At 40.7% G+C, this 24,816-nt stretch overlaps 1 protein-coding gene across 1 annotated transcript in view; it reads left to right on the forward strand.

Annotated features, from left to right (window-relative positions):
* LOC104694222 (von Willebrand factor D and EGF domain-containing protein-like) overlaps window positions 1–24,816 on the forward strand; it is a 170,396-nt gene that overhangs the window by 132,590 nt on the left and 12,990 nt on the right. Inside the window, exons 22-27 of the mRNA XM_039555503.1 lie at window positions 4,275–4,370; window positions 5,136–5,231; window positions 7,472–7,567; window positions 9,103–9,198; window positions 22,819–22,914; window positions 24,040–24,135. Coding sequence (XP_039411437.1) covers window positions 4,275–4,370; window positions 5,136–5,231; window positions 7,472–7,567; window positions 9,103–9,198; window positions 22,819–22,914; window positions 24,040–24,135 — 576 coding nt within the window. The remainder of the gene's footprint in view (window positions 1–4,274; window positions 4,371–5,135; window positions 5,232–7,471; window positions 7,568–9,102; window positions 9,199–22,818; window positions 22,915–24,039; window positions 24,136–24,816) is intronic.

Consider the following 24,816-nt stretch of genomic DNA (forward strand, 5'->3'; position numbering starts at 1 on the left):
TCACTAGAACTGTACCATTAAAAAGACAGTCTCCATTTCAAAGAATACAGACAATTATTTAAAACTATTTTGGATTAGGTTGCCAGTTAAGGACTGGTATATTTCTGGGATTTTAGCAGTCATAAAAGAACCTCAGCATTCCTATTGAAGATAAAGATGTAATACTTTAGAAAAATATCCTTAAGAGGGTGAAGTCAGTAAAACTCTGGAATATTTTATTGGTTTTGCACAGTATTTTCTGAGAGAAGGGGAAGTCTAGAACAGCTGGAGTCATGCTTTCTGCTCGAGCGTTAAAAGCACAGCATTGCCTTGACATTGCAAAACCACTTTTCAAACCAAATAATTTTCAAAATAACAGGAGAGATGGAGTTGGGAAAGCATTATGACCTCACATGCACAGCTGGATGAAATGAGGAGAAAATTCAAGTAGCTCACATTCATTTCTTTTGATGTTTTACACCCCAAAAGATCTACCATATCAGACCAAAACCCTTCCTCTATCTCCAAGAGCTGCCAGCTCCATTTGTCTGGCAACATGTGGGAAAGATATAGGGGTGGTGTGGGGAATAGCTTCTCAGAGGTTATGGATCATGTGCTCCAAAACACCAAGGCGATGCCTTTGAGTGTTACCCTGTCCACCCTTTCCAGGCCACGTCTGACTTCACAGTTTGCTATCCTAAAGTCATGCCCTTCCGAAGGACTTGGTATAGTCACTTGTTCTCTGTACAAAAGTTCTTCTATAACTTTGTTTATTTATCCTTGCTTCTTTTTCTGCATCTTTTCCACTTTTATTGTAGCTTTCCTGAGCTGAGGGATCTGACCTGCCCATGGTATTTAAGATGGAGTTCACCATGGATATAGACCATAATGAAGTCTGGCATTTTGTGGTCTGCTCCTTTCTTAACAATTCCTAACACTTTATTTAGGTTTTTTGACCACAGGTGAGCACTCAGCTGACATTTCACAAAACAAAATCCATCAGTACAACTTAACCAGCACTGTTGTCTGCATTGGTATTCCCAATTTATTTAGTCAAGTTTCTCTTGTTAATATTCCAGTTGCTGTGATGGACTTTTCTCTCACAACTGGGCTTCAGACTGCTGGACTATTTAAATATGTGATGAGTTAATTGAATTGTAGTAACACATGCTTTAATCCTATGCTTCATTTCATTTATCTGTGTGTCTTACATGCGAAAGAAGTGCTTCAGTCCACAACTTTTCAAAAGAAAAAACAACAACCTAGGAACTTTCTTTTCCCTTTTTTCCCTCTACCTTGTGCTGAACATATTAAAGCTTCATCCACACATTTAGGAAGTTAGGTTAATGTGTCTTTGAAAGGAAATAAATAATGCACAATGAAACAAGGTAGACTACTCTCCCTCCAGTGAAGCCTGTCCTGATCTGACTGCTGTTCAAAATTTTAAGCAGGCAATGCTCTCTCAGCTCCAAGCCTGGCTTTATTTGCACAGACCCAGGGCCTCACACGTGGATGGCACAGGGAGTTACTCACTGTGGAGATGCTAAGCAATAACTCTGTCCTGGAAGACATTTGCTGATTAGGCTATGGAAAATGAGAGAAACAACACAGCATCTGGTATTCCTGAGTGCCCCTGAAGTTATTGCAGAGAAACTTATAAGAACTGTATGATCTCATTTTAATGGAAAATAGAAGTTTGGGGATATTTCCCAGAAAGCCTTTTCAAAGAAAACAATAATGCACTTCTCCATTTTCACCTCCAGATTTTAAATTGTAAACATAAACATACGTACACTTGACAGCAAGATTGACCATTTGCAGCAATGTTTGCCTCTTTGCTGTTATTTTTTCCTATCCAAAACTGCTTAGTATAAAAACACCACAATACCTTTCTACAACTTAGCAAATGCTCACAGAAAAAAATATTCATTCCAGAAGATGAAAGATAGAAGTTTGGGAAAAGAATTTGACACAAGCAGTATATTTCTATTACAGTGGGAAATGTCTTTTAAGTGAATATTACTCTCCTTCTCACAGAGCAGCCAGTGTTCTGTTTTTATGTTTTGCTATTCACCAGTAATAGAACAGTTTTAAACATTTTACTATTAAATGTCACGGTAAGAGCGAAATGTTTTAATATCCAAAATACCATGTTCTTTTCTGACAGCTCAGATGCATCTTGGAATCTGCAAAGGCCAGATGGAAAGTGTTCTATTCACACGGACACACTTGCTTTAAGTGCTACACACAAACCACGCTGAAATAAAGCGTAATATGCTTGAATGTCACCGTGCTTGGCACAGCACTTAGGCACCTGGAGGCTTTATGTAACCATCACCCTACAGGAAAGGCAATCACATTTAATGCACTTTAAAAAGAGTGGTACATTTTTCCCCAGGTTTGGTGCTCCCCTTATCTCCAAACAGATGTTATTAACCAATTCTATCTGCTTTTAACATCTAATTGCAAAGAAATCACTGTCCCAGGTTGCTCCAAGCCACATCCAACCTGGCCTTGGACACTTCCAAGGATGGAGCAGCCACAGCTTCTCTGGGCGGCCTGTGCCAATGCCTCACCATCTTCACAGCTAATAATTTCTTCCTAATATCTGATCTAAACTTACCTGAATCTATTCACTTGTCCAGACAATGATGATTTGGTTTTATCCTTTTTTTTCACAGATGTACACTTGGAATTTCATCTAAGCACATGTTGATTTGCAAATGTCTAAACCTTCTAGCCCATCTACTCAAAAACCAAATTTGGCTTAATGACATTCTCAACATATACAGCATGGGTCTAAAATACACCTTGTAAGTTTTCTGTTCTCAGGCAGGTCAAATCCTAAAGTTACATAATGCAGCATTGAAAATTTCACAGATAAACACCAAATATATTTCTTCAATGCTATTTGTGTCAAAATGGTTTCTTTTAAAGCATGTTCTTGGAGCTTGTCTGCAATTGGAAAATGTGTGAGGGCTTTCATTATTTTTTGGATGTCAAAGTTCATATTCCATGGCTTGGTGATAATCACAAGAGGTGAGGAACTCTTCACCACAATAACTGCATTAAAATTTTATGGTGCCCCAGGAATTTGTCCTTCATTTATCTTTCCATTCCCATTGCCCATTTTCCAGCTTTAAGAACAAAATGTGGTGCATTAAAGTTCTCTTCCCTTGTAACAATACTTAAAATGAAAGACACTTTGTTTCAGGTCTCGTTAGCTTCATTTCTCATTTTCCTTGGAATAACCTTGCTTAGCTTCATATCCTTCATAAGAGACAAAACTCTGCCAGTGAAGTGAGCCAAAGTACAACATATTTCTCTGTATTCACTTCCCACACACAAGGGAAGATATTTTTCATTTTGGTATGTGAGGTGCCTTTCTTTTTCCCAGAGTCATGAAGAGCCTCTGGCACACATTTCTTGCTCTGCTCCTGTCACAGAGCTTCTCCTTTGAGTGTCAGTGGTCATCCTGTCCCTTCAGTGACCATTTTGTCCCTTCAGTGACCTTCCTCCTCCTCTCTTGAGTTTGCCATACACAATTACCCCTTATTAGAGGGTTACAAATAGAAGTGTCAGGTACCTGCCTTAGATCTTAGGTTTAAGGGGCCAAACCTTCCAGGATCCATGAACAATAAAATTTTTAGATTCATAATGATCAACATTTAAAAAAAAAACATGCCTTCAACAAATAGCCTGTTTCAGGAGGTGTAGTCCTTTCCACATTCATCCTCTTTCTTCCACAGAAGCACATTGCATACTGAAATGAGTCAAGAAATCTTTATCTAATTTGCTGCTTTGTCTGCAGAGCTCATGTTACTCATTAAATATTAATTTTTTTGCTTAAATGTTTGTCATTTTGCTGACAAATCCACATACAACTCTTTTCTATAAGGAAGAAACACTTAATCTCTGCCTTATCTGACACCTGTTAAGGCTTACTGACCATCCACAAGGCAAATTTGTAGAGAGGGATGGGTGAGGTCTTGAGTAATAACTGCATTTGTACTTCATCCATCCCTCGCGTTCAAAAATATGTACTTAAAAATGTGCATGCTCAGAAGTTGAATATGATTATGTTAAAGCCATTCCCTTGCAGACTTTATACAGCTGCTCATTAGTGCTGTATTGCTAATGTGATACCTACTGCTATCCTGCAGTGTTTTCCTCAGCCAAATTACTTGCTGGATTAATAAAATGGGATGGGGAAAGAAGTAACCTGTGCTGTGCTCATAACCACAGAGGATGTAATATTTGAACTGTATTTTTTTCCTCGTGTTTCACTCTTGCAGCGCAGTGTGAGCCACCATGTGAGCATGGAGGAACCTGTCTGCCTCAAAACACTTGCTCTTGTGCTTATGGATTTGTAGGGCCTCGATGTGAAACCAGTACGTATGAACTCACCCACACTTTCTTCATTACATGAGTCAATTAGCAGAAAATTACAAGATTTAAAAAAAAAAAAAAAAAGACAAAAAAAGCCTTTTTCTTTTTTTCCTTGTATTTCCCCTTAAAATGCTTATTGAACACAAAGGATAACACATTGAAGTAATACAGTAGCTATTTCAGAGCACATATCTACCAGCAGCATAGTTGTATTATGTAGAAATATGCACATCTAAATCAACATTCTCTACGTAAAATTGCTTCTGGAAAAACAAACAAAAAAAGAAGAAAAAAGAGTGCATGTTATTTATAGTAATATTTATGGAATTTAAGATTGTAAGTGAATGTAATAATGCTAATTTTGAGAACACAAAATACCAGCCATACCTATTAGGAATCATGTTACTCTGCAATACAAGTTAAAAAAGAGGTTCAATACAGACAATATCTGAAAATCAGCCTTCAAACCCTTCTATATCAGCAAAACACGTGCACTTCCATCATCACAGTCCTTGCTGCTTATTTAAATACCGGGTTGCCCTTGAGAGGAATGTACTTTTATCTATGAAGCCGAGTAGCTGGAATACTTAAAAACCAAAGAATTTTAAGTGTATGGCTTCTAATAGAGAAAGCAAACCAAAGGGACAGATTCCACCCTCAGTTTACCTCCTGGACTAATACTCTAAGTTATTTGCTGTAATAGGGCAATTTTAGGATCTGCGCTGGTCTAAGTGATAAGAGATTTTGATCTTTTGTGTGTTTTCCAGTGGTGTGCAACAGGCACTGTCACAACGGGGGGGTCTGTGTGTCACCAGATGAGTGCCAGTGCAGGCATGGGTGGAGCAGCCCCTCTTGTGAGACAGGTGAGTGGTTGGCAATGACTGATCCCACCCTGTGCTGACCAAAGTCCCTGTGGTTCCCCCACAATTCTCAGACTGGGAATTCTGCTTAAAGAATTAAAGCATAAGAACAGGAGACCAAGGACAGGGCAAAACCTGCACAGGCCTTGAGTTTATGTAACTATTCATAAGTTTAGGTGTTTATGTAAGTATTCCTAAGCTTAGACGTTTACCTAAATCTCAGGGTTATATAGAGGGAACCCACAAACAAAACCTTCTTGCTGCTTTTTAAACTCCTGTGATTCTGGAGTTAATTCTTAGCATGCACTGCTGCCAGAATTCACACTGCTCCTCCTGCCTGCATCTCTCACTTTCAGAGCACCTACAAAAAGCACCCACAGGAGTGTGAGAGCTCAGGGAAAAGCCACCTCCACCCATCAGTACAAAATGACAAGGTGTGGACTGGAACTAGGTACCTATTTCTAGTCTGGGCTCAAAGTTTTACACAGACACAGCTCAGACCTCTCAGAATCAAAGTCCTAAAAGCTGGGGGAGATATTTTCCTCCAAAGGCACAGACACTACAGCACTCACCTGGGACAAGCCATGCAAAATAGTGAAATATTAAAAGACGAGGACTACCTTAATCAGTGGCAGACCTCAAGGCTCCAGAGGCAGTCTGCCTCTGCCACGGTGAATATTAAATGTCTGAGACACCTTCAGCCTACCTTACCTTTCCTGGAAGGTGAGAGATGTCATTTTAACCTCTCTCTCCTGGAGATTGCTCTTCCTGTAAGTGTTAAACTGACAGACCTACTGAGGACACATGAATTACCCCAGCTATGATCCACAGGAAATTACTGGGATTGTCACTGCTATTCTGGTTCCCACTAGCTCTGCTTTTTCTTCTCAAGGAGTTCTGAAATTTTATTTTGGCATGGCTTTAAACAGGATCATTCCAAGAGAAGGCAGCAAGCAACAGGAGCAGTAACTTCCAGACCAAAATAACAGCAGCAGGATTTTTTTGTCTGCTGACAGCTTTGGTGAAAGGCTGCCAGACTCACCTCTCTGGCACTGTTTTGTGTGCATTGCACAGAATATTTTGTGGACACTGCCAGGGTTTCCCACCTCAAGTGTTATGATAGCAGTCTCGGGAAGAATGCAGGTATAAACATTTAAAAAAAGGGACTTTACCACCAGAAATGCAAACACTGACAGAGTGACAAGAATATGGACATCTGTGAACTAGCCAGGACAGTGAGGTGACTAAACCAAATTCCCCTTGAGCAATGAATGAAATCCATTTTGACTTCATAAGTGACTACTCCTTAGTCAGAAAAGCCTCTCATCCAGACTACAATTTCACTATTTTTTTCTCTTTCCAAATTGACATTTTATTTCTTCTTTAGTTCATCTGAAACATTTTAGTGACCCTTAATTTATTTAAGCTTAAATGCATTTAATTTATTTAATGGGCTACTCTGTAAGATACTGAAAGACAAAGGGAAGGAAAAAGGCTAGTTTAAAGTGTCACTCTGCTTTACAACAAAAACTTCATCAGATTCCTTATTCTTCACACACTGACTTCCCATCTAAATCAATTTGCAATTCTAATAGGTTTTTTTAACAGTCTTGTACTTGCCACATAGAAATATGCAAGACAGCTTTAAATTCCTAATGCCTGCTGTATCATCCAGAGTAATAACAGATACATAAAGAGGCAAAGGGAGCTCAGCCAGTGGCTTTGTTGGTGATGAATGAGCCAATGTGTTGTGGGAACTGGCATTTAAATGAGGCAGAACAAACAGGTTTTTTGGTGCACACCTATTCAGGTCCATGGAAATGCCACAATGCTCTTCTGAATGTGGACAAAGCAGCAAACAATTAATATCTCATCTCCAGGTTACCCAGGGTGTATTTTATTTGACTACATTTACTACCTTGGGATTGTGCTTGGTGAGTATACTGGAATGGAAATAAATGAACTGTGTGAATCAAAGGAATACATCTGAAATAAATTAAATTATTATGTGAAATTATAGTCTATTTCATCCCCCAAACTATGCTAAAACACCACTGAAATACTCCCACTGTGTCGACCATGAGTAAATACTGCAGCACAACTGACCAGCAAGGGTTTCATGAAACTTTTCACAGTATCACTAGAAATATTAATTCTAATGACATGTGCAGCAGTAAAAGAGTGCCTACTCTAAAAAGTTCAGTGTTATCAGATTCATAAAGTTATCTCGTATTCCCATCCAGCTGTGTGCAATCCTGTGTGCCTGAATGGAGGAATCTGTGTACGCCCAAATATGTGCTCGTGTCCTTCTGGTTTCTACGGGCTGCAGTGCCAGAGAGGTAAGAAAGTTCTATTTGTCATCTTGATAAAGGACCCAGGCTCAAAACATAAATACCACCTATAATATTACCTGCCCCCACATGAAACATATCCAGAGACTCTCCTTGTCATAACTCTGTGTGCTTCTTTGCTGTTATACTCTGTCATAAATCCACATTTTATTGTCCCTGACAGTATTGGGAAGGAGTAAGCACTTATTTGCGATGCCATTAATGGTAACTAAATAATTACTCTAAAACTACCTGAGTCATTGATATCATTAATTAGCAACTATTCAATTAAATGTTAAAGCATGGCTGTACCTTGTTCATTTTGTACACCCTGTGGTGTGTACTGTTCTGTGTTTCAGAGCCAGGTGATAATTTACCTTCAAATGGAGCTCATAATATCACCTATGTGACCACACTAAAGTGTTGTGGATGGGAGACTTCTGTAGGACTTGAGCAGATCCCTGCTTAAAAATCTGATCAAATATTGCTCTGATTGAGCAGGACCTGACTTTTAATCCCTGTCCTAGGCTGAGTGCTCTAGACTGAGGCTAACAGTATCCTGGGCTTCTTCCTCACTCTGTGCTGCAGAAGCCAAATTAATGAATCCTTTAATGACCCAGAATCTCAGGCAGAACATATAAGAAAGAGAACTTAGGGCCCAAGTAGCTGGAAGACCCCTGTGCTCGCTTTTCTTTTTTTGAGTACAGCTCTAGTAACTCCTCCTGAATCTGGGAATATAAATGCACCCTTATTACCAAAACTACTTTGTTGTTAAAAGTTCTTTGCTTTTACTCTCTCTCTCTTTTGTTTCCCTGGAGCTCCTAGATTAATGTGGTCCTGATGCAAACTTTTGCAAGTGAATGATTGACCCACAAAAATCTAATTGCAAATGGAGCTTGCTGGAAACTCTTTGTTTTTATGGGGTTGGGGGTGAAGGAGAGAGTGAAAATGATACCGATTGTGACTTGATGATCTTGCTCTTGAGTTGAACACAGGGTGATTTTCAACATCTATGTGATTTGAAATTTTTGCCTTTAAGTGTTATGGTTTAAACGGAGCTAAAACTTGAAAATAAGTATTGGCTTTTGTGGGATCTGGGACTGACATGAGGATGCAGTGGATGGATGCTGAAGAACAGCAAAGCCCTTCCTCTGCTTCTTTGAGAAAGGGGGAAGAAACAGCACCAAGGTCAAATATAGGTCAAACACTGACCTATATTTCAAGGGCAGAAGCCCTTGAGGAAGCTCTTTGACAGAGACTTAAAAACCTGAGACCCGTGGGAATATTCTGACCACTTAACTGCAAGTATCTAAGAGACCCTTGGGTGCTAGGAATCATGTCCCACGTTCCTTCCACAAACAACACAGAACCGGAGCTTCCATCCAGGTATCTGCCCAAATCACCCTTTAGGGAGACACCTTCCCTACCCCAGCTAAAAAAACACCTCTGTGAGCTGCTCTCCCAACCTAGGCACCTCAAAGGGAGCCTGTGTTTTGGTCCCCATGTGATTTTGGTGCACAGAACTTTTGCTTTCCTTTCCCCAGCTGTTTGCATTCCCCCCTGTAAGAACGGTGGGCGCTGTGTCCGGACCAACGTCTGCTCCTGTGCCGAGGGCTACACTGGGAGAAGGTGCCAGAAAAGTGAGTTACACATTTCCCTTTGTTTTCCAACAGTTCTCCAACTCCTAAACAGCTTTTCTCCTTTTTGTGCACATTCCACAGAATATTTAGCCTGTACTTATGCTATATTTCTATCAGAGCCCGTATAACATTATGTTATACCCAAAACCAACTTGTTAATTAGAATGGCATTAAGTCAAGTCAAAGTTGGCAGGAGAACATTTTTCTGGAATCCTCTCTAAATATTTCATGCGTTCAAAGGGAGTAACATTCCTAGTTGGAGATGAATTAATTATTTTGCACAAAAGATTTTTGGGGGGAAAAATTAAAGCCAAAGGCCAAGAAGTTGACTAAGACCCTCAAAAATATTAGAACATCATAGTCCCAGCTTAATTAAGGTAATTGGTTAATAGCACTTCATCCTTGAATTTGTTCTTGTCACTGAAAACTCCCCTTTCACGTTACCGTCAGTATTAATATTTGATTCTTCTATTCTTCTGGGGAAATAGGTTATTTTGGCACTTTTGCAGACTCAATTGCTCAACAATATCTGTCAGCCAGAGAGTTTAGGATATGTATGTGAAAACTTCTTTTTTTATTATTTCTTAATCAGTTTGAAATTGGCAAGAGGGGAGCTGTGAAAACAACCATTCTTGGCAGGAAGAATCTGTACATTTCCAGAGCATTTTATGTTTCTCACACACAGAGGAAAAAAAAGCCAGTAAAAAATTCCCTGCAGCAACAAAAGCCCTCTCATTCCCCACACTGCAGCTCTCCCCTCCTTCAGCAGGGAGAGTCGTGATGCACAGTGCACAATCAAATAGTCTGTTCTGGCAGGAATGTGCTGGAGGGAGAAAAAAGGAGCAAAAAACCTTATGTTTGGCATCTTGTTTTTGAGGTTAAAGAACATTAGAAAAGTGCTGTTTCCAGCTTTAAACACCCTGCCACATCTCCAGGCAGATCAAAGGGAAGCGCGCTGATGATGATTGCAGTCTAGCAAAGCACTCCCTGGAATCCTCCAAACTCCACCAACTCACAGCAGGTTTCTTTCCACTTTCCAAAAGTTTCTGAGGTTTTGTTGTTCATCTTTTGCAGAAATGTTTTTTGAGATGATGAAAATATTTTTGTTCTGTCTGATCCAAGCCTCCATTGTACTTCAATACCTGCTATTTAGTCTGGTTTATTTAGCCTAGTGTTGTAAAAACTTAAATAAAGGGCCTGTGAATGTGATGAAAGAAGAGAAACACGATTAAGGAGAAGGAAAATACTACATTTTGCTGACTCTTACCAGTCATTGACTGCTAATTGGTGAAAAATGTGGAGTACTGTTTCTTTTTTCTTGCCTAAAATCAACAGCACATGAGACAAGTATCAAGATCCATTGAAAGAAGGAGTTTATTCACAATCTTTTATAACAAGCAGTTTCTCTTAGAGCTGTACATCTTCTTGTTATTGTTATATAAAATAACTTCTTTCTCCTCTGGCAGAGGTTCCAGATTTTGCAGCTCCTCTGAAGCAGAGGACTGCAGGGCACAGCAGAAGTCAGTCTCAGCTGACCTCTGAAACTTTCCTCTACATACAATATGGAGAAAACCAGTGCTCCCAGCAGTGGGAGGCTGCTCTCTGTCCTACAGACCTCTCAGCGTTCAAGTGCAGAACACATCTCACCCCTTTTTTTAAGCATGACTTCATATCATTTTCCATTGGGCATAGACTAGATCGGGGGATAAGCTGACATGTGTGGCATACGTTGAGAGGCTAAAAGGATAAACACAGGCACGTGTTCCTAACTCACTTACACACAGACAAATGAAAAAGTGGAGAATAAATCCCCAGAGTAGAGAAATTCCACTACCCAACCCCGTTTTTCTTTAATAAGACATATTAAAACTACCATAACGTCCATTTGAAATTCCAAAAAGAGCTGATATATCAGGCAGCTCATTCTGCAGTGTCACTAGCAGTAAACATATCTGTATTTATACACTTATCAAGTTATATTGATAATCCTGGGCCCACCTGGGGTAGCTGACTGTGCAGAGGTGAGACAGCCCCATGGGCTGTGTGCCTGAGAGCTGAGAAATCCAGTAGGGAAGGGTACGGCAAGAAGGAATCAGGAAAAAACAGTAGATTTCTACTGTACAGAGACATTTATTCTGGATTTGAGCATCTTTTCTGTTGGGCTTTAAGGACTCCATGTAAGGTAGCTGAGCCCTGAGTTGCACAGGACATTTTGGCTTGTGCAGAGTTGTAATATACACACAGAAAGTGAGGAAAAGAAATACACACATCGGGATAGCAAAGCTGTGATCAGATATAGAAGTTTACTGGAAGTTTAACACTGCATCATCTCCTATTTCCAAATCACCAGGAAAATGTCAGAGAGACTGCTTAAGGTGAACCTGTGGCCCAAATCACAGCTCAGCAGTTGCTGCCAGGTGACCCCTGGAGAAAAATAAATCCTTTCAAAGGGTTTTATCATTATTTTAATTGTTCTTTGCACTCTGAATAGGAAATTGCAGTCTCCTTATGTACTTTTATACTTCCAGTACAGTTTAAAACACCTCTGATAGCAAATCAGCTTTACTATGTACTTACACTGAGTCTATAATCTTAGAAATTTGGGGTGGATTTATTACCTGCCTAATAAAACCTATCAAGATGGAGTGAGTAAACTTAATACTAAGGCAGAAAAATTGGCAGTTTATTCAATGTTGTCATTGTTTGAGACGTTGATATTGTTTCCACTGCTTTTAGACATTACTCTTTCCTTCTTAATACCTCAGCTGCATGGACAGAGAATGAAAAGCTTCTGTTTAATTTTGGCAGCTTCAGATTCTCAGTTGAAGGCGATAATTAAAACTAAAAGCCACACAACCCATCAAAGACAGGTTATTTTTTAACTGAACCTAATCAGGCTATTGGTTTATTTTCAATACATAGAAACATGGCTTAAGATTTTCACTTTCATCCCTGTACTGTCTGGAATTTCTAATACTGTCTGCATGCCAGCCAAAAACAGGCAGGGTAGAGTGGTGGCACCACGTCTTTTCTATTCAGGCTCGCTCTCCTTTGTTTCCTGAGTGTGTGGAAAGGCATTCAGCCTGAAAGTTTGTGTTTTGTATCTAAATAAACATCACTCCAAAACCCCAAAATGTGTAAATCAGAGAGGTCTGATTGGCTGCCAGCTGCAGTAAGTGCCTGCTGATTATACAAGGCAGACACCCACACCCCGGGCACGCGTGCTGACAGGGAAATGTGTGGCTGTGCTGACAGGGAAATGTGTGGTTGTGCCTCAGCAATCTACAGCCTCGTAGCCTCAGTTGAGGAGGATTGTTTCCAGTATAATCAGTCTTGTTGAGAGGGAAGAGGCAAATGCTGGCAGCACCTCAAAATAAAATATATTTCTGGATCAACTTTGCATGTAACAAACACAATCAGGCGCTAGCACTAAAGAAAAACTGTTTGTGCCATGGTTTGAATTCCCTTTTGAAAAACACAGCTTTAACAATCCTGGGATGTCACTGCTTTTCACAAGGCTTTAAAGCAGGGTTCTGACTGATTTCTCCTGCATCCTTACAAAAATTATAAACAAAGACAACACAGTAGGTTTCCTTTATTTACTATGTGTATTTTCATAGGACCGCTCTACAAACAGCCTTTAAAAATGAAAGCCCATAAAAGCTGAGTTTTCTTATGAAAGGTTGGAATGAAGGGAAGGGGACAAGAAGAGAGATTCATGGGACCACACATTTATCCTTTTCTCTGCTGTCTCCTTCTTGTGAGTGCATCTCTGAGCGAAAAAAGGCGAGCCACAGCTCCCTCTGGAGTTCATCAGCAAGCAGAGGTCATGGGAGAACAGTGCTGACCATCCTCCTCTCTTTCCCAGCACACCAGGCACACCTGGAGCCTGACCTCAGCCCCTCTTTGGGCACTACCCCGTGGCCAAGAAACACAGCCAGAGACCTGGGGTTTGCTCACCATTTAGAAGTGAGAACGTGTTTCTGTGTGCATCTGTTTCCTTGTGTCAGGCTCAATCCTGACGACTTCGTATCACATAAATCATCACACTGACACTGGGACTTTGCAGATTGGATCTCAAAGTTAGGAGATAACTATTTCTCCATTTCAGTAATTCCTGCAGCCAGGATTTATAGCCAATTCACAGTGTGCAATATAACTCACAGCCATTCCTCCAGCTCTGCTTGCTCCTCTTCCCTCCTCCTTTCTTTTCCCTTCCTGGCAGCATGAGGACTTTCCTTGCATGAGAGCTAGAGGCAAACTAATTGGAAATGTGAACACTGGGCTTCAAAGGCAGCTTTTTGCTAAGCAATGTCATATTGTGAAAGTCACTGACTTCCCACATTCCAGCCTTCCCATGTAATGTTTCTGTACATTGCTGCCTCGCCAGCTGCATAAGCAGGAAGTTTTACTGCTCAACAAATCAGACTCCCACCGAGTTGTCATCTTGACACTGTGTGATATATTCTCTGGAATGTCTTCACTGAATAGCCAGATTGACTTAAGCTATCTAAAATCAGCCAGTTTGCAAGCCAGAGGCCCAGCAAACCCTCCCACACAAACAAGTAGGGAACAAACAACATATCTCATCCAAATGGATGGAGGAATCATTTAATCAGACTTGCTTTTCATATGGCAAGGATGCACTTAAAAGCAACAAGTGTTTGTCTAAGATTCCTGGATGGAAAATATCCTTGAACAGTGGGTGTTTGGAAGTAAACAAACAGCTGCTTATAGCAAAGAGACCTGTAACTTCCTGTTCAAAGCATTATCTATGCAATAAAATTACAAAGATTTGCAGGCTGGCCTGTTGCCTGGTTGGCATCCAGTCTGGAGACACAGGAAAAGGAAACACTGGTCTCAGTCCTTACTTGATTTTCCAGTCTATGCAACAGAATTGGTTCATATTAGATGTCATCTTCCATCCCTAGGCAGGAAATACAATAGAAGATGAGCAAAAAAAAAAAAAAATCAGGCTACTGCTGTCTTTCCCATTCAGCTGGACAAGACATGATCCATGCATCTTACCTGGGGGAACAGGGAGAGCTGTGGCTTCCCAGAGGAAGGGATAGAGCCCAACAGGAGACAGCGACTCAAGGCACAACCTGGTTTTTGGTCTGCTCTCAGAGCAGTGCTCCTCTCTGCTCTCTCTTAGTAAGGATTTGTGACAAAACCATTAGTTGGTCTTTCTTAAAAGCTAATTTTTTTTCATATATATGTAGCTGATACATTTATTTTAATAGGGGATTTGAGCACATGCATCTGTCTACATTTATTTTCCAGGAAGGCAACAAGGATACATCTGGGTAAGAACTGAATATATTTCCTAAATAAGCCCAAAAGCCTTATTAAATTTTTTATTCATTCCATGAGCAGAACATTCCCAGACTACAGGACGAATTTTACAAGAGTAAAAAATCTAAATTTTGATAGAATATTTCTTTGCTTGTATCTGAAAGGCACCAAAGAAATGTGCCAGATCTGCTGCTGTATGTAAAAGCATGCCTAAAGCAAAAGGAAAGGAGTTCCTGAATTACTGCATCTCTCTGCAGTGGGCTTCTGTGTGAGGATAAGTGCTTTTTGCCCACTAATTGATTTAAGAAACATTTTGGGGATCTATTTTTGACCCAAATATTTTGGAAATCACTCTTAAAAAGGAGCAATGGATCTACCACTTGAAAAGCGCAGAGGACAGACGGTCATGAAGATTAATGCTGTCTTTTTATCCACAAAAAGACTCTGGCAAGACAATCCTCTCCAGCACTGATTTCCATGTAAGCTCAAGCTTGCTTTTGGAGGCAGATAATAGCAGGGTGATGAACAGATTAGTGCAGTGCCAGTGAAGGCAGCAGTCCTATTCCAAACTTCCTGACTGGGTCCTTACTTTTTGGCTGGGTTATCAGCCAGACCACTGTGGCCTGTGGCTGCTGTCCTTCTCTTGAGACTTGAATCTGCCTTTCCCTTTGCACAGATGAAAATGAACCAAATTGCACCAAGCACTGGCAGTGGCTTATCCCACACAGGGCAAGGAGAATGTGCCCAAATGGCCTAAACTGCAGGTCATCCTCAGGCACAGAGTTGCAAAAACAGTCAGCAAAGGAGAAACGGTGTGTATGAGTTCTCTTTCACTTCTCATTCAGGCATGACAAGAAAGCAGCTCAACAGAACTATTTATACACAGGCTGGAATAGTTCACTGACCTAATAAAACTCAGAGCATTCTTCAGTGAAGAGAAAATGCTACCAAACTCAAGCCCCTAACAAGTTGGGGAATATGAGCTGTGCTGAGAGTATACTTTGCAATTCCCTACATTAATTTTACACTAACAGTTGCAAAGATGAGAATAAAATAGAGCTATAGTCTCTTTCAAATTAACAGTGTTGCAGTCAGACTAAAACCAGTCCATAAATGAGAAAAAGGATTTACTAATGATCTCAAAATCCCATGGTTCCTAGCAGAATATTCCCCAAACATCCAAATGTGCACCTACACATGCTTATTTTGTTTATGGTGGTTTCATTCTGAAAGATGCTGAAGTATTTCACAGGAACATGATACCATTGCATGTCCAGAGTTTCACCTGACAACAAACAGTAGGAAAAATGAAGATCATGAGATCAAGAGGGAGAGACATTTCTGTCCAAGGACAGTGGGGAGCCCCCTGCCTGTATTGCAGGGATGATCCCCCATCGGTTTCCTGAGCTTTAGGAGTTTTGCCCACCACTTGCTACCAGGGAATGTTTTGGAGATACAGGTGGAGAGATCAGGATCCTCCTTAGCTAATAAAAAATGTTATCAGCTGCTGAGAGTGACGTGACAGCAAACAGCAATGCAGTGCATTACACACTGACTCTAGGAGTGCAGTCTAGCAGCTCAGTAGTTTTTCCATACAGTAGTAATTATTTTTCTCATTTTTACTGAGCTAATAACTAAATTAGATTTATTTCCTGCTTTAATATCTCTAAAAGGCCCCATAAGTATATCAGAGTACACATCAGAATGAAGATCCAGACATAATTAGACAAAGCACTGTCGTTGCACTGCTATCTATATGGTTTACAATTTTTCTGACCATTTTTTCTTCTGAAATGTGTGCTAGGTCATGCAAAGTAACTCTTATTACTAGAGCTCTGTGGTAAAGTGAATATATTAGAAATGCAAACTGTCACCACAACCATCACAATTACATTTACAGCTCCCTCTGTGTCTTGTAGTAATTTGTTCTCCCGGACTGCATCCCTCAGAGGTTTCTACCAGATTATTTTTTTACTATTCAGAAAGGTAATTTATTGAAGAAGTGCTTTGCATCTCAGTCAGACGTACATGAAGCAAGAAATAGGGATGAGCAAACCTCAAAATGATTGGTAGTTTGATATGGATAAGGATCCAAATTTTAGAACATTGCACAAAATTTGCAATTTTGTTACATGAGAAATATTCTTTCTCCCTAAAATTTAATCTGTGGCTATAATTACTGACATTCAGCAGATCACACATCCGAGGTTACTCAGACAGAGCTTGCAGAGAAAGTTATTTCTTTATTTACAAACCCACATCAACGCAGATGAGGAATTTCAGATAAAATCAAGCTGTGGAACAGCATATGTGCCTAAAACTCAGCGTGGGCAAAACTATTTCCTCAGTGCCCTTGGAAGCAGAAGAAAGGGGACTAGAAATTGCCAGTGTCCCAAATCCATAACGTGTTTTTCAGAGCTATGTGCATTTGGGACCTTCAGAGCAGCAGATATATTGGTACATCCATCTCGCTAATGATCTGTTGAGCATCAGTTATACCCTCTAAAAGGGTGAATGACATTTTTTTACCTCCACTAATTTCTGCCAGTAGAATCCAAACAATGGTGCCCTTTGTTAGAAAAATCTTTTTTTGGCCAGAACACACCCATCTGGGGAATTTTTTTTGTAATTTTTATTTTTTAAAGGATTGAAGATCATTCAGCAAGATCAAATCTTTATTTGGAGCCTAGAAGCATCCAAGCAATTGTTTCCTTTCTGCAGCCAGGATAATGTTTCATCTGAGCAGTGCTGCTTGGGTGCACAACGCACCCAGAGAGATGGGGAACCTTCTTCCAGTCGATCAATTGAGCTGTGCTATTTTGTGAAACTGCTGGTCTGACCTTCCAGTTCACGTCCTGGGAAAAGGATCAGCAACATCCCCACACTTTAAGGCTGCAGTATCGTGATTGTGTCATTCCTGGCACAGAGCTTCTCCACATCCTCCTTGTTTTATCAATAGGTGATTTATTTTACCTACAAACACTGCAAAGGGCTAGAAGTGCCAGCTTTACCACAAAATCCACTTCTTTAACATTAACTGGTCTCATTTTTGTCCGCAGCTCAGCTTCTGTAAGCTGTAGTTTCCTGACAAGACCAGTCAATGATATTTTTAAATCTGTCCCGTGCTCCGTGTCCGTACTGTGTTGTATCTCCCCAGCTACAGCTCTCTGCTTTTGAGAGTGTCACACCAAATCAAGGTAACCACTAAGCAGCAAGGAGGAAACAAACATTAAAACAACATGCACCCATAGAAAAACCAAAGCTGAGACTGATCAAGCTCCCTGCTCCTCAGAAGAGTAATAGAACAAGTTCAATTATGCGCTGGACCCACAGAGAAGTCATCAGTTCAAAACCAGCACCAGCCAGAAATAAAAACAATGCCTGTGAATCACCCAGAAATGTCAGCACAGGGATGGGGACTTAAGGGATAAGTTGAAGTATGTATCTACCAGTAGGTGTTCTTTTGGCTGCATTTCTGTGCTCTTTGTCAGCAAGATACAGCCTGATGCATTGCCTTAGCTGGCCCACACAGATGTTACTGCTTGAGGCTATTTTCTCTCTTCCATCCAAAGGCAGGATGCACCGAGAAGCAGGTCAATTTACTCAGCTTCTACAGGGCAAATAAAAAAATAAAAAAATAAAAAGAAAGAAAAAGAGAAGCTGTCTTGAAAACTGCATCTTCTAATCAGCACTGCAGCTTGATGCACTGTCTCCTCATCAGAGCCATGGCTCAGGATATGGGATGACAGGTAATTTTTGATTCAGAAAGAAATAGTCTGTGCAGTCTCATGGCCAGGAATGTTTCAGTTCCTGAAGCATTGCAGGGGATTGCTCTCTGCTAAGATTTTAGGACCCTGGTTTAATATTCCCTCTCTTTTGACTTTATGAGGCTGGTGATGAAGATTGTCTTATTTCAACAAAATTAAAAGCTTTTCACTACTTATTATTATCTCCTTCTAGTGAGAAAAGGGGTAATGAAGTCCTTGTGTCTAAAGGTGGCTCAGATTAAACTGGAAAAGTTTTTGTCTGATAATCCACAGGAGCAGTGGAGATCTGGAGGACATGTCTGGCTTTTTCTCAGCGCTGTCTCTGGTCAGCAGATACAGCTGGTTAATAGTGTGACTCTTTGATAGAGTCAATCCTAGTATCTGCAGTGCAGCAAAGCATGCCCAGTGCTTCACTTTGCCCCCAGTCCCTTCTGGCTTTGCATAACAGGGATATTTTTCTTAATACTGTGTACATTGTAGTAGGAATGTTACTGTAGATCAATGGGCACAAAGGCAGGCAGCAGAAGTCACTGAAATTATGGGCGTCTATCGCTGGTGCTACTTACAGCAGGAGGACAGGCTTCACATCACACACAACATTTCAGGTGTTGGGTGGTTTCAGTAATCTCCAGAAATATTTATTTTGCAGGCAAATTCCTCTCTTTGGCTGACAAAGCAGAAGGTCTGACTGCCTTAAAGGTTTTAGGGCTGAAGCGTTCAGTGTGGAGCTTCATGGAGGTTGATAAAAAGAGTTGCAAGAAGCACTTCACTGGGTCAAGTGAGCCTAGAGGGGATAAGCTATGAAAAGGGTCACAGGAAATTTTAAGTGATTGTAAGGTCGAAACACATTAAAGCCATCAAAGAGAAAGAGCTGCTGCATGAAACAGAAAACTCAGCAAGTTGAGAATGCCTTTCAGCGCCTGGGAGAACTGTGCACGTTTTGTGTGATGTTCTGTGCAACACCTGTGTTTTATCTTAGCACCTGCAGCTGCTTGTTACCTTATCAAAATCACCCCTCATCTGAAATGCAACACATAACCACGCTTCTTCAACCTGCTTTATCACCTTCAGCATAGGCTTACCTTATCTAACCCACCAGCTCAGGGAAACAAGATCATGGAGGTGGTTCCTAGCTGTAAATGGTGGCCTTACAGAATTGTGGAGCATTACAGACTCGAGTAGCACCCTTGCATATGAAATTCTGTGTTTTGGTTCTTGCTGAAGAGCATGGAAATGTCGACATTAGCAGCAAGGGAATGATTAAGGCTTTAGTGATACTCACTGACTGCCAGCAAGCTTGCACCCAGGACCTGTGGATAGTAGGGGACTCCCCCTACTCCCAGTGATATATCCTACCTAACTGAGCTAAGGGAAGACACAAATGTAGTTATATCCATGGCATTAGACTAGTCCCCAAGAGAGGTGGAAAACTTATCAAACCTCTGCTGTCTCAGGACCAAGATGCCAGGCCCTTTTTAAGAGGAGGGCAAAAAAAAATAGTGAGTCTTTTCAAAGTCATGCCAGTACCTGGGAGGATTGCAATAATTTGATTTGCTCTCCTAGTGTCTGATAATTTATTTAGTTTTCCTGTGAGAGACTCTAACATTTTTGTTTGCTATTTTGAAATTGGAACTCCTCCACAGAGGCCAAGGAGTGGGACTAGAAAGGATCCAAACTAGTTATCATTAACAAATGTTGAAGTCTGCCTGACGGGTATTGAGATGGAGTCGTATTGAAGAAAGTTAAAGGAAGGGAGGACAAGGTGGAGATGTCAGGCAGGAAAAGGGGAGAGATAACACTGCATTAATTTACCTAAAGGTGCTTGTGAATTCCTTGGAAAAAAGAGAGTTTCTTCCCCAGAGGGCAGGCAGGCAGAAGTGCTCCTCCAGATCAGAACAGGTTTGGTACTGACTTGAACCCTTAGTTCACTTTGAATTGAACTCCTTTGGATTTATCACTGAAGTCAGAGATGCCGTAAGTAATGAAGGCAGTTCATACTATATTTTCATAGCTACTTGGTCATTTTTAAGGCAGCTGGACAAAGAAAGGGAGAAATGGGAAGTTGAAAGTCAGTTTGAACTTTTGTGTTTTATTCAGATCAAAACTGGACCTCACCTGTTGCTGAAACCTTTGCTGAATTACTAATTTGACTCCCCAAAGTTGAATAGTCTGCTGTCAGTAAAAAAAAAAAAAATAAAAACACCAAAAAAATCCCCAGAAAAACAGGAATGTGATTGTTTGTATAAGGTTAAAAATATACAGAAAATGTAAGCAACAAAAGAAAGAAAAAGAGAGAAATATCCATCTGAACATGTGCTACTGCCCTCATTACTTTTTCTTGACTTCACTTTCTAAGAGGTGGTGGGACGATATTGTCTGAGTTTCATATGATCTCAAAACTAAATCTATAGATTTTCAACTGATTTTAGGAGAGCAGGTCAGTGCTGGGGACACTGCGGTCCCTGAATATCAAAAAGCATAAGGTGATTGAACCAAACTTTATTGTTTGGGCTCATCTTTTCTAAATTCTGAATGTCTGAGCTGTTTTATAATTGAAATGTGAAGTCAAATACAACACAATGCAATATTGTGGATCAAAAATCTCTTATCGGAGATGTGACATCAAAGGGGAGAGTAAAAGGAAGAGGGAAAATAAGAGATTAAATTATTTCAGAGTTATGGATGCCATGACTCTTTGAACTTGCCTAGGTTTTAACCAGTGGTCGCAGCATTTTTTTAATAGCTCAGCAAGAACTGTAGATCCCCGTTAGCCTTAGTAAGCAGAGGCCAAGCTTACAGCATGGATCAGGAGAGGTGGAGAAAGAAGGAAATGCAGGATGGCAGTTTGAGGGCTGGGTTCCAAGTAGCCCCTATAATCATGGCCATGTCTGCCCTGCCTAAGGGCAGGTCACGATGCTGAGGGACCCAGGAGGCTTGGCACAGAATGAAATGTAAATGTAGCAGCCAAGCAAGAGCAGCAATACAGCTCTAAAAGCTGCCAGTGCAGCAGCATCTGGACTGAAGGGAGGGAGAGGCCAGCACACGAAGTGCCACAAAAGCAATATTTCACTACATCAGAGGAGTAATTAGGGAAAGTAAATCTGCCTACTTAAAAATGCCTGATCATCCCTGAGAGAGGAACAGAAGGTTATTCTCCCATCAGATAGAAGTTGCTGCATTTTTGCATGCTATGTTTTAGTAATCATCCCTATTTTGAGGCTCTTTTCAGGATCCCACTTCCTACAGTAGAGGTCCGAGGGAGGGCTGTGGTCATTCAGAGTGCTGTATGCAGAGACAATCGACAGCCAGGATTGCTGCAGCATTAGCATTCACGTTCTGTTCTTGCTGCTGATGCGCTAAAAGGCAGCACAGCCTCGAGGCTGATGAAGGCACTGCTGCATTTTAGCTGTCAGCCCCTCGAGTCCCCTGCTCCCTGCTGAGGAGGAGCCGTCCCACAGCCACCCATCCCTGCAGGCAGGGAGGAATGACACCGATTACCACGGATGGGAAGGAGTCACTGGCAGCTCCACTGTGCCTATAAAGCTTTGAACGTGGCAGGAGCCTCTGGACACAAATGTGTTCTCACACCTTCCCTGCCAAACTCCTCCTGACTTGGCTCTCCTACCGCAGTCCAGCCACTCGCTGTGTTACATGGCTCTTTGTACTCCGCCCAATTACCCAGTGTCTCTTTCCATGTAAAATGCAAATCATTCCCACTCCCACCACACCGGCACTGCCATGTTTCTGAATTACCCTGCCCCTGATGGGTATTTCCTACACTTACTATAACAGGCAAGAAGAAACAGGACAGGAGGAATTCGGGAAGCTGCCTATGGCATCTCCCTACATCAAAGCAGGTTGGGATTGCAGATGTTTGAGTTCTCAGAAATGTGAGATTTTAATGCTGGATGTTCTAAAACAACACTGATAAATACAGCTTAATCTGAGACACAAAAACTAGCTATTAGATTTTTAATGAAATCAACAGAAAACCCATCTGGCTTCTTGTGTTTGAAAGAACAACTCAGCTCTCACATCTTATTTGTACAAAAGAATAAAGTAAAAAGGTAAGTGCTTTAACAAGTAATGGTTTGAAAGAGCAATGCAGGAATAGATCTTTAGGATTCATGCTTGATACGCAAAATCATACCCAAAATAGTGTGAAAACAATCCATCTTCGTCAAGGCTTTTCTTATCCAAATGAACATCTGAGAACATGAAGGAGGAATTTTCCCAGGAGGAAGTGAAAGCTCTAACAATCTTTGGCCTGTCCACTTGCTTTTTCAGGAACCTCTGTAATGAGTGCCTCTCTTCTCTGTCTGGTGAGGCAGCTCTTACTGGAGCTTCCCCCCAAGAGTTTCTACACATGGCACAGCATTTCCCCTAAGGATTTATGGGAGCTATCAAGCCTCTGTGTTTCAGATACTCAAATCCAAATTACTTTTCTGGTTTTTAATTACAAGCAAACTAACCTTCTGCAAGGAAGCCTCTACTAAAGTCTTCCCTCATTTCCCCCATTTCCCATTTCTCATGTTCTCCCTTTGCTGTGTTCCTGCAGGTGTCTGTGACCCCACGTGCATGAATGGGGGGAAATGTGTCCACCCAAATGTCTGTGACTGCCCTTCTGGCTGGAGGGGAAAGCACTGCAACAAACGTAAGCATCTCTACTCCCATCAAACAGATTATATTAATTAGTCCAGTCAACAACAATTTGCAGTCTTTCAATACTAAAAACCAACATAGAATCTGTTTTGCTACTTCAGCAGTTTGAAGAAACATTTTTAAGTACAGGTAATGCAAAATGCTATAAACACTTGATGCTTGCAAAGGAGAAAAAGCTGTGTGGGGGAACCCTGGTTCTGCTTCATGCAGTTCTGTTATACATCTTGTTATGGAAATTCATTTTTATAGTATTAAACTTGAAGCATTGATTTTATGTTTTAACAGCTTCACATATTTTGTTATATTCTGCAGAGAAATGTCATATATTTCAAAGTACAGAACTATCTAAAGCCTGCTATAAAAGCCTTCCAAACTGATGTACTCTCAAGGTCATCGGTGCATAATTTGGAGAATGACGTGTTCTTACTCTGTAACTCTGACTACCGTTACATAAAAATGTAATTAAAAAAAAAAACCTCTCACCCTAAAATATTTTCAAGGAATATTTTTCCATGCATGGCTATTCATTACCATGAAGTTGACAGATAAACTGAATAAATTTATAATCAAGATGACATACTGTATGCAAACCCGATTAAAATATTGGCTTTTTACCCTTTGGGTCCTGCTAGTAAATATGATTTCAAAACCAGTGGTTTGAATTTATAATATTAATAATTTATTCAGAAATGCTGGAGGAAGGAAGTGTCTCTCATACATATATACCAGATCATGCACTCACTCCTTCAGGATCTCTGAACAAATAATACATGCAATAAACATATCAAACTTTACTATGAAAATATTTGGTTTTTACATGGAACATGCAGCAGGCATATAACAGGCATGAGTGTATCACAGACAGATTATTCTTAGCTGATGACAATCTAAGCATTAGAAATGTGAAGTCTCCTGGTAGTCTGCTATCAAAAATAAACTTCTTAAGAAGAAAATGTCAAAGAATCCTGCATCCTGCTTATGTGATGAACAGAACACATCCATTCCTTTGGAAGCTGGCCATATGGAATAAAGCCTAGCAGGTCACCTCTCAGACAGCCCTTGACCACACAGATACATCACGTACCTCTTCTCACCTGTTTCATGTCAACCTGTTCAGCTGTCTGCCTGCAGAAATGCCTCAATGGCGGGGAGTGTGTCGGTCCCAACATCTGCGAGTGCTCCGGAGGATGGGTGGGAATGCTGTGCCAGACCCGTAAGTGTTCCCTTAATTACCATGGCTTCGTAACCACTGGAGATTTCTACACATTACATTTTCTTCTGTGTGTATGTTGTGTTAGGTTTATGTTTGAACTCAATCATCTTAAAGGTCTTTTCCACCCTAAAAGATTCTATGATTCTATTACGTGTAAAAGTCAACCGAAACATGATTAGCACCTAAATTCTGCCTTATTTGTCAGAACTGTCCTGTGCTGCCAGTAAAACTGGTACTTTCAAAGACATTTCTAGACTCAACATAAGAAAGAGACCTGACTCATCTTTTTCTGGATGCTGAGATCAGCCTGTTAGCCAAAATAAGTACTTTTTAGATTAAATAATTTGAAATACAAGGTAAAAAGGAGAGGTTGAGGAGAAAAGGATATGGAGAACCCATTCTCTATACCCAGGTGGCATTAAGCACAGAAAGAAATTCTATGTGTCTGCAAACCTTCGAGCCTGACCCTGTAAATTCTACTTGTTCAGACTGACCAAGGTGGCTGGAAGTATTTGTATTTGGGGGGATTGGAAGATCTGGAATAGGAAGAGATGCGTTATTGCCAATTACATTCAGGGTCACTTCAGTTTGTGCCTGCTATTAGCTTTACAGCAAAAGGGTATGAGGAAAATATCAAGGCATTATCCCCTCTAAAGGGCATTATCTCCTTTTATCTTCCTC

The sequence above is a fragment of the Corvus cornix genome, chromosome 7 (genome assembly GCF_000738735.6).
Source record: "Corvus cornix cornix isolate S_Up_H32 chromosome 7, ASM73873v5, whole genome shotgun sequence".
Classification (NCBI taxonomy): domain Eukaryota; kingdom Metazoa; phylum Chordata; class Aves; order Passeriformes; family Corvidae; genus Corvus; species Corvus cornix.